General features: G+C 34.2%; 1 protein-coding gene across 3 annotated transcripts in view; it reads left to right on the forward strand.

Moving 5' to 3' along the window:
* The first annotated feature begins 339 nt into the window (after positions 1 to 339).
* LOC149475381 (extracellular matrix protein 2-like) overlaps positions 340 to 13,356 on the forward strand; it is a 157,272-nt gene continuing 144,255 nt past the window's right edge. For 2 of the 3 annotated variants that reach the window (XM_089713423.1, XM_089713422.1), the window contains exons 1-7: positions 340 to 408; positions 6,354 to 6,426; positions 7,654 to 7,785; positions 8,619 to 8,836; positions 9,204 to 9,401; positions 10,691 to 10,890; positions 11,693 to 11,900. In XM_089713423.1, coding sequence (XP_089569549.1) covers positions 406 to 408; positions 6,354 to 6,426; positions 7,654 to 7,785; positions 8,619 to 8,836; positions 9,204 to 9,401; positions 10,691 to 10,890; positions 11,693 to 11,900 — 1,032 coding nt within the window. In that variant the 5' untranslated portion in view covers positions 340 to 405. Of the gene's footprint in view, positions 409 to 5,295; positions 5,356 to 6,353; positions 6,427 to 7,653; positions 7,786 to 8,618; positions 8,837 to 9,203; positions 9,402 to 10,690; positions 10,891 to 11,692; positions 11,901 to 13,356 lie in introns of those variants that run through there. The other variant, XM_089713424.1, reaches the window with a different exon arrangement.

Below are 13,356 nucleotides of genomic sequence, written 5' to 3' on the forward strand. Positions count from 1 at the left end.
TCATATGGAATGTAAATTTAAGAAAAGTTTACAAAGTCTTTACCAAATGATAAATTGCATTGACTTAAATTAATTAAAATAAATTTAAATTTGTATATTTTTTTCATGACGCGTAGAATAAAATATTATATGAGTAATACTGACTTTTAAACGTAAAAAGAAAAAAAAATACCATTGCCAATGAAAAAAAAACTATATGTCAAAATTATAGCGAAATTCCCGCGTTTTGTCATCAAGGCGCGCTTACGCCAATTACCAAGTGATTATCCCAGTCGACGGTAGATGGCGCGCATCGGATTACTGTCCATTGGGACTTGTTAGCGACCGTTGTTTATTTTGTTCTCTATTTTGTGATTTTGCGTTGTAACACAGTAATAAAGTGGATTGGTGAATAATAGGGTAGTAATGGTTTGTTTTTTAAATATTTTTGATAACTTTGTTTACCTAGTTAACTACCTAGTATAGTTTGTGTGTTATAATTGTAAAAATGTGGGTAAGTTAATTACTTAGATTTATGTTTTTGAAGGCAAATATACGAGAATAAATTAAAATGTATGCGGTTGTCTCTAGTTTGACGAATTTTTCATGTTTGAAAAGTTTGATATGAGTACCTATAGAGCTATTACGCACTGTCGACCAGTCGACTTACTATAGTTTAAATAGGGGCTTGCGCACTTAGTCGTCAGTCGTCCAGGCGACTCGGCGACTCGCGGCTCGCCGCGTTGTGGCGACGCACAGGCGACTGGCGGTCGCCGGCGACCAATAGAAGCACGGCTTCAAATGGGAGCGTTCACACTGCAAGCAACTGTCGTAGCGACTCTTGTAGGGACCGGATTCTGCACGAATGTACTTTACCGTCGCTCGGCTTGGTTTCCTGGCCCTAGTTTCTCTGTTTTGGTCGCCGAGAGACTGTAGTCGCCAGCGACTAGTCGACAGTGCGTAATAGCTCATAAGGTATTAGCAAAGTTGCTTCCCGCGTCTATCCTAATGTCTGTATGTATAATGTACCTATATGTAGATATAATTAGCTCTTTAAAACCACAGAGCAAGTTGTTTAAATCTACGGATTTTGATGCAGTTTTTTTTATAAATAGTGTGATTCAAGAGGAAGGTTTAGTTATAAGTTATAATTTATTAGGTTAAAACAAATTGGGCGAAGCTGCAGGCGGTATCCTAGTTAGTAGTTACCTACTTATATTATCACTGTTAATTAAAAAAAAAGTCCCTTATTACGTAACCGTTTTTAATTTTTATCCGTGTTTACAGTCAGTATCATAGAGGAGAGTTAAGGTTATGGAATCAGTATCCGGAATGGAAGACCGATGTTTAGAAAGAGGTCGGCGCGACATAATGTCAGGGATTGCTTATAAGCAAACACTTGAAAAAAGTTTGAAAACGTATACCAATTGCAAAGGATTTTGAAACGGAAATATATTACAATGGAAATTACAGGTAAGACTAGTCTTCTTATATATAAAAATGAATCGCAAAATGTGTTGGTAAGCGCATAACTCGAGAACGGCTGAACCGTTTTCGATAATTATTTTTTTATTATATTCCTTGAAGTACGACGATGGTTCTTATGTAGAGAAAACGTAAATATTATGTACCACGGGCGAAGCCGGGGCGGACCGCTAGTATTATTATATAATTTATAGTAGGTAGTAGAAATACACCATGAAACTAAGTATGTACCTATATTGTGTTTTTATAAATTTACACTCGAAAGGTTAAAAAATAATACCTACGTGTGGCACTCGAGGACTGTCGCGGTTAAAGCTATTGCATAGCGTCGCATCGCTGTGCCGGTTGGAGTGGGGAGCGTGAGGTTTTTTCGTTACGAATTTTTACATTCGGTCGCCGCGCTCAAGGCCCGCGATAGAAGCTATGCAATAGCTTAAAAATATTGTACATTTTTTTGTTTGATTTTACACCGTAGTTTAAATATATTATATACCTACTGTACATTGTAATGTTAAAATATGGTGTGGTACATTAAATTCTTAAATAAATAAATACCCTTGTATTACCTTATGGTTTTATAATATCTTACTAGATGTGCCCTGCGAGTTTACCTGCATTTCTTCGCTCTTATTAGACTTTAGTTCACCTTAAGATAAGATAATAATATAGCCCTCCTCGATAAAAGCGCACTGAAACAATTTTTCAAATCGTTTCCATAGTTCCTGAGATTAGCGCGTTCAACCAAACAAGTAAACAAATTTTTCAGTTCTCTCCGAATTCGGCCAAAAAGAAATAGGAAAATACTTATAAATAATTTGGAAAATCCAAAAGTGCACGCCTCATAATTTTTTTTTAATAAATATTTATTAATTATTATTTTTGTTTATTTAATAACAATTAAACCACATCGAATCAGACCCTGAAAAATGAAAGGGTTCTATTCCTGAGCATACTCAAGCGTAAGAGAAAAAAAAAGACTCGATTAGTAAAGTATTTCGGTCGCTATCGTGTTAACAAGAATAAGGATCCGCACATACAGACACACGGACGTCCAAGACAGAACTTTTTTAAACTGTTTTTTAACTAGTTTAAATAACAAAAATGACATCAAAAATATCATGAACGTTAAAAATAGTGTTTTTTCTTAATATGTGTGTGTGTATGTATTATCTTACAAGTGCAATGTATGATACATAAAGACATTTTAAGTTTGAAAAATCAGATGTTTTGCGCGAAGTGACAGTAGTACCCACCTCAACGCTTCGCTTATGCGGCGTGCAATACTACGAAACTCTCTAATCATAGTATATCGTCATTCTCTAGATTATTCATACATTCCAAAACATTCGATTCATATAATAAGTACCTATGAATATAACCTATATATATGTTACGGCTAAAGGTAGGTGAGAACATAAACTTAAGATTAGCCGGCTAAACTTAGGTTTATTTTCGACGAGGTGTTAATGTTAGTTTGTTCTATCTTTAGCCGGCTAAACTTAAGTGTAACCGCAGGCCCGTGGCTAAAAATGTCGGGGTGGGTAGATTTGGTTACTATAATACATGTAAGGAACAGGGCGAGTGTTTTCTGGCACTTCGCCGGCTGCTGCCGCAGCACGCTCGCTGCGCTCGCTCGGCTCGTGCGGGTCTTAAGAGTTCTAACCTAACCTAACCTAGCCACCAGCTTTCTGCCCTGAGTCGGGGTGGGTAGATTTGGTTACTATAATACATGTAAGGAACAGGGCGAGTGTTTTCTGGCACTGTGCGGGCCCCTCAAGCCCTCCACCGGCCCGGCGCTAACCAAATCTACCCACCCCGACATTTTTAGCCACGGGCCTGCGGTTACACTTAAGTTTAGCCGGCTAAAGATAGAACAAACTAACATTAACACCTCGTCGAAAATAAACCTAAGTTTAGCCGGCTAATCTTAAGTTTATGTTCTCACCTACCTTTAGCCGTGACATATATAAGTTATGGATAATACCTTCATAGTAAACGTAAACAGATTTCGCAGTACATTGTTTCTCGGAAAGTACCTTTGCATGGAAGATAATCACGTCACATGGTTGGTTACAGTGTTAGCGGAAAGATAAAAATATTGATAACTAGCGGTCCGCCCCGGCTTCGCCCGTGGTACATATTTACGTTTACTCTACATAAGAACCATCCTCGTACTTCAAGGAATATAATAAAAAAAGAATTATCGAAATCGGTCCACCCGTTCACACGTGATGCCGTGACAACGCGAAACGGGTTTCATTTTTATATATAGAGATATTCTAATTTCTAGTGGTAGTATAATAGACTATGCTCCGCGGTTTTACCCGCAGTGCTCCGCTCCTGTTGGTCTTAGTCTGATGATATATATAGCCTATAGCCTTCCTCGATGGGCTATCTAACACCGAATATAATTTTTCAAATCGGACCAGTAGTTCCTGAGATTAGCGCGTTCAAACAAACTCTTCAGCTTTATAATATTAGTATAGATTCAGTTTAATAATTAATAATGGGTATAATAAATTTATTAAATGAGTTAAAACAGTTCACAATTTGATGATTTGCTGAGGATGGATAAACTTACGAAAAATATTAGGTTATTTATTGTAAATGGTTCAGTTTTCGCAATTTTTCAATAGTTTACAAATACGCGAGATAAATTGTAAACTAACGGTGTTTTAATCTTCGGGTGACACAAACTAAGAATTGAAAATGGTTGTTCTTTTAACAATTACTATGATTGCATTTTGATTGTTAGCTACCTAGTTACCTATAGGTACCTATACAATAGCAATCTATTCAACAGAAAATACTGCGCGGACCTTGTTTTGCTATTTTCTTCCTTATCTCTGTAACGTGTGATTATTAGGAAAATATTATAGGCAATCATGTACATATGTTGCAGGCAAATTGTATTATTTCGCCGTTTACAAATGCTCGGCATTTTGTAAAATGCTGAGGATTTACTTTTTCCAAAATTCTACAAAAAGACGGTCGCTCCTATTTCTGTGTAGTTAAAAAAACACGAACCTAACCTAACCCACCCCCTTATCCAAACCTGCAAAAATTTCTGATTACGTATTATCGTCATTTTACAAAATGCCGAGCGTTTGTAAACGGCGAAATGGTAGGTACAATTTGCCTGCGACATATACAAAGTATCGTAACTTTATATTATACATATAAACAATTCTTCATTTATTTTTTGTGTTCTTTAAAATGATGGGATATGTATGAAAAAGTTTCAGTCGTTACGAAAAGTTATTCGTATCTAAGCTAAGAATTTTTAAACCGGCTTACCTACCTGCCACCGCCCATGCGCAATAGGCTTATTAAAAACAAAACTAAAAGTAATTACAAATAATAATAGTATAATAAAACTAAAAAACACGCTTTTTATAGAAAACCGAACTAAAAAATAGAAAATTTTATCAAATTAGTGTATTGTCATCGGTCCTCAATAAATCTACAAAGTTTGAACGAAATCTGGCCGTTTAAAGTGGGTCAAAATCGCGCCCAAAGAAGTCGGTTACAAACAAACAAACATACAGGTGAAGCTAATATAAAGCGTGTAAAAAAGGCGTTGATCTCGCAAATGTTTTAATATAATTGTTTATCAAAATAAAATTATAATAGGTATTACCATGTCAAGTAGAAAACGTTTAACGTGTGAAAATTATCCTAGGCCTTTTAAACTTCGTGTTTTTTTTTATCGAGCCAATTTTAATGGGCAGGGGCAGGTAGATGAGTAGCCCTCTTTATTCACCGCTATTACTATAACCACAAGGTATTGATAAGCGAGTGATAACACAAAGATAAGATATCTGATTGTCAACCATTTTGTATAACATGCACGGACTTTATGTGATGTGGTTTTGATTTTGTGAATCCAATGTGAGTTCTGTTTATTTATTTATTTTTATTGGTGTCGAACGTTTTGTTTTCGCGAATGGATAAGTGTTTCTTATTTTTTCTTTTGTTTTGATTGTTATTAATTTTCGTCACGAATTTTCCATGAACAATCAAATAAAATTTGTATTCGTTTACAAATCCTACTAATATTATAAATGCGAAAGTTTGTGAGGATGTGTGTGTGTTTTTGTTACTCTTTCACGCAAATTCTACTGAACCGATTACAATGAAATTTAACACACATATAGAGGGTAGTTTGGATTAACACATAGGATAGTGTTTATCCCGGAAATCCCACAGGAACGGGAACTATGCGGGTTTTCCTTTCAAAACGCGGGCGAAGTCGCGGGCGGAAATCTAGTTATAATATGTTTGTTTCAAAATTTCATAAAAATGTGCATCTGTTGAACACTAATAGGAGTTAACCGCTTCAAAAATACTTTTTATAATTTCTAATCCATTTTGATTGGTATGAACACTTTATTACGTTGTTCAATTATGAAGAAGAAATTAAAAAAAAATCACAGTGCCTTATCAATATGCAGTGATCTCTGCAAGGCAACTTAGATGCGTTGATGTAAAATAAATCCTTACTAATTCCTATTTCCTACTAATAATAATATTATAAATGCGAAAGTAACTCTGTCTGTCTGTCTGTTACGCTTTCCCGCTTAAACCTCTCAACCGATTTTGATGAAATTTGGCGCAGACAATCTTTAGACCCTGAGAAAGAACATAGGCTACCTTTTATCAAAACACCACGCGGGCGAAGCCGCGGGCGGAAGCTAGTAATTTATAATTCTAAATTTGTAACTTATTTTTCAAAGTAGAAAGGCATTTTACTAGTAATTAGGTACACCAAGCCCTTTTCTCAAACAATATCACATATTTTATACATACAAGGAATGCATTAGGTCAGTCAGATAAGCTACAGATTACCGATAAATAACTTGTAGATAACCTAAATTATCTTGTTCTAGGTAACAATGAGTGTGTCGAGTATTTATATTATTTTATTTATCTGCTTGCTGGGAGTGTATGGAGATGATGTGGGTAAGTTATGGAATTAGTTTATTTAGATTTTTCAAGTTTATACCATTGATTATTTTATTTTTAAGTTTATAATTTAGATGAGATGTGAAAACAGGTAATATAAATAGGTTTAATATAAGTACCTACATTAATAAATTATGTTATAATTTTATACAAAACATAGTATCGGTAGTTTATCAGGCGGTCTTTTCACTTAGCAGTGTTTCTAATTATTTATATCAAACAATAAGCAAACAACGAACTCGATTCTTTTTTATTACACGCTTTATATTAGCTTCACCTGTATGTTTGTAAGTTTGTAACCGACTTCTTTGGGCGGGATTTTGACCCACTTTAAACGGCCAGATTTCGTTCAAACTTTGTAGATTTATTTAGGACCGATGACAATACACTAATTTGATAAAATAAATATGTAATAGTTAAAAAAAAATAAAAAACACGCGTTTTATAGAAAACCGAACTAAAAGCGGGTTTTTAGTTTTTTTTAAACTATTATAATTATTTTTTTCAATATCAAGGAACGAAACATTTTCATAACCATCTTAAAAAAGTGTAAAACAATACACATACCGTCATCTACCAACAAATAGCGGTACTAACTCCAATTTATAACAGCGCCATCTAGTATCACCAAATGTAATATAGTAGTGTAGACTGACCGCTTGGCTTAGTTGGTAGTGACCCTGCCTTCCAAGCGAGAGGTCGTGGGTTCGATTCCCATCCAGGGCAAATATTTGTGTGATGAACATAGATAAAATAAAATAAAAATAAATAAAAAGTTCATTTATTTGCCTTCACAACTTAAAACTATTACAAAGGAACTAAATATGTAAACGTGTAGCATTTTCGTTGTGAAGGACTAGTGTCTGAAATAGGTCTTAGAAAGACCTGTAGTACAGATCACTAGCCCCCCTCGCGGATAGCACTACTAAAATACATTTAAAGTTTCAATAACTAAATATCAATCGACAATAAGAAGAGAAAAACAAAAACAATAGACTGAACTTAGATTTACTTCTGCTTAAAAAGTAACTTAAAATTATATACGTGACCAAGATGTTTGCTCTGTGTCTGGGTGTTAATTATCTATACATATAAGTATGTATTTAAAATAATATGTGTATGTTTATCAGCCATCTGGTTTCCATAACACAATCGAAAGCTTAGTATGGGATCAGATCGTGCCGTGTGTGAAAATTGTCCTGAAATATTTAATATTTATTTCAGCTAAAAAGGAAACTCCAAAGAACACAACATGGAAGGAAACCGGTATATGCAGAAAGTGTGTGTGCAAGGACGACAAAATAGACTGCTTCGATCAGAGTATTGATAAGTTTTTTACTAAACAGGAGTGGAGCGGTATGTATTTTTTTTCATACTTTTTGTTATACTCAAAACTCAAACTCAAACATTTATTTATCCAATTAGACTTCTTCTAGAAGCACTTTTGAAACATTTACCACCGACCGATTCGGAAAGCAGTATCTATGGAGAAGAACCGGCAAGAAACTCCATAGTTGCTCTTTTTAATCATGTCAGTTTTACAATTTAATTTTACAAAATACATATTATGTACAAAATACATATTATGTACAAAATACATATTATGTACAAAATACATATTATGTACAAAATACATATTATGTGATACATATTATATTATCGTAATATGCCAAAGAAAGTTATAATTTATATGAACTGTCATTAAATCTATACTAATATTAAAAAGCTGAAGAGTTTGTTTGTTTGAACTCGCTAATCTCAGGAACTACTGGTCCGATTTGAAAAATTATTTCGGTGTTAGATAGCCCATTTATTGAGGAAGGCTAGAAAGCAATATGAGTATAACTGCGTTTCTAGTCCATACTAATATTATTAATGCGAAAGTAACTCTGTCTGTCTGTCTGTTACTCAATCACGCCTGAACTACTGAACCAATTTGCATGAAATTTGGTATAGGTAGATATACATATTTTGATACCCGAGAAAGGACATAGGATAGGTTTTATCCCGGAAATCCCACGGGAAAGGGAACTATGCGGGTTTTTCTTTGACTGTACGGGCGAAGCCGCGGGTGTAAAGCTAGTAGGCTATATATTATCACGCTAAGAACAACAGGAGCGGAGCAATACTGGTAAAACTGCGGGGCACAGGTAGTTTAAAATATAATTATATTTTCTTTTCAATTTCAGATGTAAAAGAATTCAAGCCAAAGACAGTAGACCTAAGTGACAATAGTTTCACCAATGTGACAGCCATAGCAACTCTACCCATAGAGATATTAAATCTATCTAGATGTGCCATAGAGTTTATTGAAAATGCCAGTTTTAAAGAACTACAAAATATGCGTGTTTTGGACTTGAGTCATAATAAATTGACCTCGGCTAAACTTAGTCCGCATGCTTTTGAGGTAAATATAAAAATATATTATATTTTTTGATGAATTTTCAGAAATAGATATGTAAAGATATTTTGGACATAAAAGTAATTTTAATAAAAAAAGAGCGTGTGTGCCGAGCACACGTGTCAGAAGTGATACTTTGGCAAGATTCAAAGGTTCCAAAATCGTCGCCTTACTCCATGACGTGACGGTATTGCCATGACGCGACCTTGAAATTTTACGATTTTGGTATCTTTGAATCCTGCCAAAGAAGTTTCACTTCTGACACGTGTGCTCGGTACATACCCTTTCATTTTATTAGCACTATATTTATATATTTCTGATAAATATTTTGATGTAATTATTACTATATTAATTATTTATATTTTTGTTATAGGGTCGATTTTCCCCCGAAGAATATGAACCGCTCGCAGCCATGCGAACTCTAAGCCTTGCGTATAATGATTTACACTCTTTGAACCAAGATCTATTCGAACATTTGCCAGAACTCACTGAGTTGGATCTTAGTGGGAACCCACTCACGACTATAGACCATGTCACTGTTATTGCTATATCGAGTTTGCCTATGTTGAAGGTAAGTGTTACATTAGTGAGTTAGATATAATGAGTTAGTTTGTACTGAGTGGGTTGACTATTGATCATGTTATTGTTATTGTTATATCGAGTTTGCCTATGTTGAAGATAAGTTGTAATATTAGTTAGTTCTAAGTTAGCAAGTAATGGGTGTTAGTGAGTTAGATTTAAGTTAGTTTGTACTGAGTGGGTTGACTATTGATCTTGTGTCTGTTATTGCTATATCTAGTTTCCCTATGTTGAAGGTTAGTGGAAATATTAGTGAGTTAGTTCTAAATTAGTTAGTAATGAGTGGGATAACAATTGGTCAAGTCACTTTTATTTGTTTTTTCTAGTTTTCCTCCGTTGAAGGTAGTTGGAATTATTCCTCTGTAGTATTAAGTTAGATAAAAGTTAGTAATGAGGGAGATGACCAATGATCATGGCTTTGTAAACTCTATATCGAGATTGTCTGTATTGAAAAAAATGAGTCACCAAACTTAAATTAGTTAGTAGTTCGTTATATTTTGTTAATGTTAAACCATGAATCTGATATTTTTGGTTTTATGGCATTCAAATCTATATATTATGTATTATGTATATAAAAATGAAACCCGTTTCGCGTTGTCACGGCATCACGTGTGAACGGCTGAACCGATTTCGATAATTATTTTTTATTATATTCCTTGAAGTACGAAGATGGTTCATAAGTTGAGAAAACGTAAATATATACCACGGGCGAAGCCGGGGCGGACCGCTAGTGCTTTATAAATATAAATTTGCGGGTTCGAGTCCCGCCTCGTGATCGAATTTTTTCTATTACTTTTAAATTAATGTTAAACCTGTTATATTGTGGAACCTAACTTTAATGCTGACAATTGTATTATAGATACCTAATTTATATGTCCAATGTTATGTTAGATAATTGTGTAATCTTTGAATTTCTATTACATTTAAAACTACAAAATATTAAAGTATTATAGTCCGGGATTCATCGCCCATTTTTGCAAGTGATTACTATCAAGCTAATTTTTCGTGAGTAGCTTTATTTTGATGAGATGCCCAATAATTTCATGTACGAAACTCTCGATTGTGGTAGCTTACGGAGATAACAAGGATAAAAATGTTTGATTTGACGGTTCTCAAATATTTATTACGCAATTTGTAGGACAATATGTCTGTTGAATTATATAAGTATTAAATAAGTGAAAATAAAAAAAGCAAAATAAAGCTACTCACGAAAAATTAGCTTGATAGTAATCACTTGCAAAAATGGGCGATGTATCCCAGACTATTATTATTAAATTCAAGGTCCTTCGCATGCGTTCCTGTCAATTAACAGAGATCCCAGACAAATTCCTTCACACGCCTAGATATTTGGAGAATCTAGATCTCAGTGATAATAAGATGAAAGCCGTGCCTTTAGAACTTGAGGAAACTAAGAATTTGTTATATTTGAACTTGAATCAAAACCCGATTAGGGAATTGGACGCGGGTAGTGAGGACAATCCGTAAGTATTTTATCAATATTTTATGTACAGGCTGTTCAAAAATACCAAAATATTTATATAATGAAATGAAAAAATAGCGTGTTTGCCGAGCACACGAGTCAGAAGTGAAACTTCTTTGGCAAAATTCATAGATACCTAAATCGTCGCATTACTTCATGACGTGACGGTATTGCCATGACGCGACCTTGAAATTTTACTCTCAACGCGCCTAAAGAAGTTTCACAATAATAACATAACATCATTCATTTCCACACCATTTGTTTACTTCTTACATTTTATACTAGCTTTCCGCCAGCGGCTTCGCCCGCGCAGTCAAAGAAAAACCCGCATAGTCCCCGTTCCCGTGGGATTTCCGGGATAAAACCTATCCTATGTCTTTCTTCATGCCTCAAGCTACCTTTGTACCAAATTTGAAGTAAATCCATGCTGTACTTTTTGAGATTAGCCAGGACATACAGACAAAAAATTCTAAAAACTAGTATTTTTGGCTTCGGTATCTATTTAAGATCACGCACCAAGTATTCTTTTAAAAAAATATTCAATGTACAGTTTTGACTTTCTTACGAATTTATTATATCTCTCTAACTACTATAATATAAAAATAAGTCGGGTTTTCCTTCCTGACGCTATAACTCCAGAACGCACGAACCGATTTCCACGGTTTTGCATTCGTTGGAAAGGTCTCGGGCTCCGTGAGGTTTATAGCAAAGAAAAGGTGTCTCTGGTGGCGAAACGGAGTTCGCCCGGTTTGCTAGTATTGTAGATTTCAAATAATTATAAACTTTTATACATATTTTTCCAGCGGCTTTCCCCGTCTCCGTAAATTAAAAGAACTCCACATGTGCAATATGGTAGAATTAACAAAAATTGGCGCAAGTGCATTGGCGGGTTTGGAAAATATCGAAAAACTACACATGAGCTTTAATCCTAAACTATCGTTTATTGATCCAAAAGCTTTGGCACGACCTGATGATATTGGAGAGAATTATGACTGGCCACTTGTTAAGGAGGTGAGGATTAACATACATACGTGATTTAAGTCGTGATATTTATGTCAATTATTTTGTGTCTAATTCCATTTGAAATATACGATTTACTGGGAAATCCTTTTGAATTTACATTTTGTTAATGTCTCGTTTTTTCGTAACTTAGGTTATCAATTTGTTTGAATAATACATATGATGACGATGAAAATGGCGTAAAATCGATACTGTTCTTAGTTGGATTGCAAAGTACACACAATAATTCTAGTAAAGTCCGGTCGCGGAGCAGAAAGAATTTCGTACAATGACCTCTTTACCTGCTGACAGTGGTCACAAACATTTTTGAATGAAGTGCAGTTTACATAAAATATTTGGAGGAGAAAATGTTTTTTACTTATTTATTAAATAAATGTCCTTTATTCATTTAGGGGAGCGAGGGGCTAGTTGTAACAATTTTCAAAAATACTTTTATATCTCGCGATATCTTGGCTAGCTTATCATTAACTAAACTTTGATTGAAACTTTAACTATTCTTCTATTATGTTAAATCGAAAAAATATCAAAAATCCAGATAACTCTTCCGCAATTACTGTTTTATTTAAAAAAGGGAAGTGTTACAACGTACCCCGTGGGGTTAGTTGTAACATCTATTGGGGCAAGTAGTAACATCAATTAAAAACAAAAATGTGACACCTTCAATCATTTATTTTTTTCACATATCTAATTATTTTGCTTTGTTTATAACAATAACTAACTAAGTACTTCTAAAATATGTATTTTCTCATTAAATAATTAACTGAAACATACTTTTTATATACTTAATCAACAAATTAACGATTTAAGTTTTTAACTAGTAAGCTAGTTTCCTTATTTCGATAGGAAGTAATCCAAAGTATATTTCGGCACACTGAAGTATATATACCTATAGACATTTTACATTCTTCTTCTTCTGTGAATACTTGTCTAGGCTTGACATAACCTACTTTTGTACTTTCATTGCTCTTCTTCTTCTTAGTATTGCCCGCTCTGTCTTTCTCTTATACTCTTTCATTCTAAATCAAAACAAATATGGTATGTCCTGTATGGTATGTCCTGTATAGTGGAACTCACAGCAATCTGGGGGCAAGTTGTAACATGTTACTACTAACCCCGAGATTTTGTTACAACTAGCCCCTAGGTATAATTTTTAATATTTATCAAGATAACTATTAAATCAACTTAGTAATTTTAAAAACAATTACAGAACATCATTAATAGTTATATTCTATCATCAAATAAAATATATACAACTCTAATTAGTCGTAAATAGTAAAGCCAACCAAAAAGTTACGAAAGTGAAATAATACGTTAACTGGCGCCAATGAAGCCCTTGCACACATCTAGCTAATCATCTGGCTGGCAGGACACTGGCTGTGATGAAGCGGTGTGGCCAGTTATAATCGTAAGATTCAGTAAAAAAAAGACGTCAATAAGGCTTACATTG

Source organism: Colias philodice, chromosome 30 (genome assembly GCF_061535455.1).
Source record: "Colias philodice isolate Cphi_HAF_F1 chromosome 30, ilColPhil1 Martin Lab GWU primary, whole genome shotgun sequence".
Classification (NCBI taxonomy): Eukaryota; Metazoa; Arthropoda; class Insecta; order Lepidoptera; family Pieridae; genus Colias; species Colias philodice.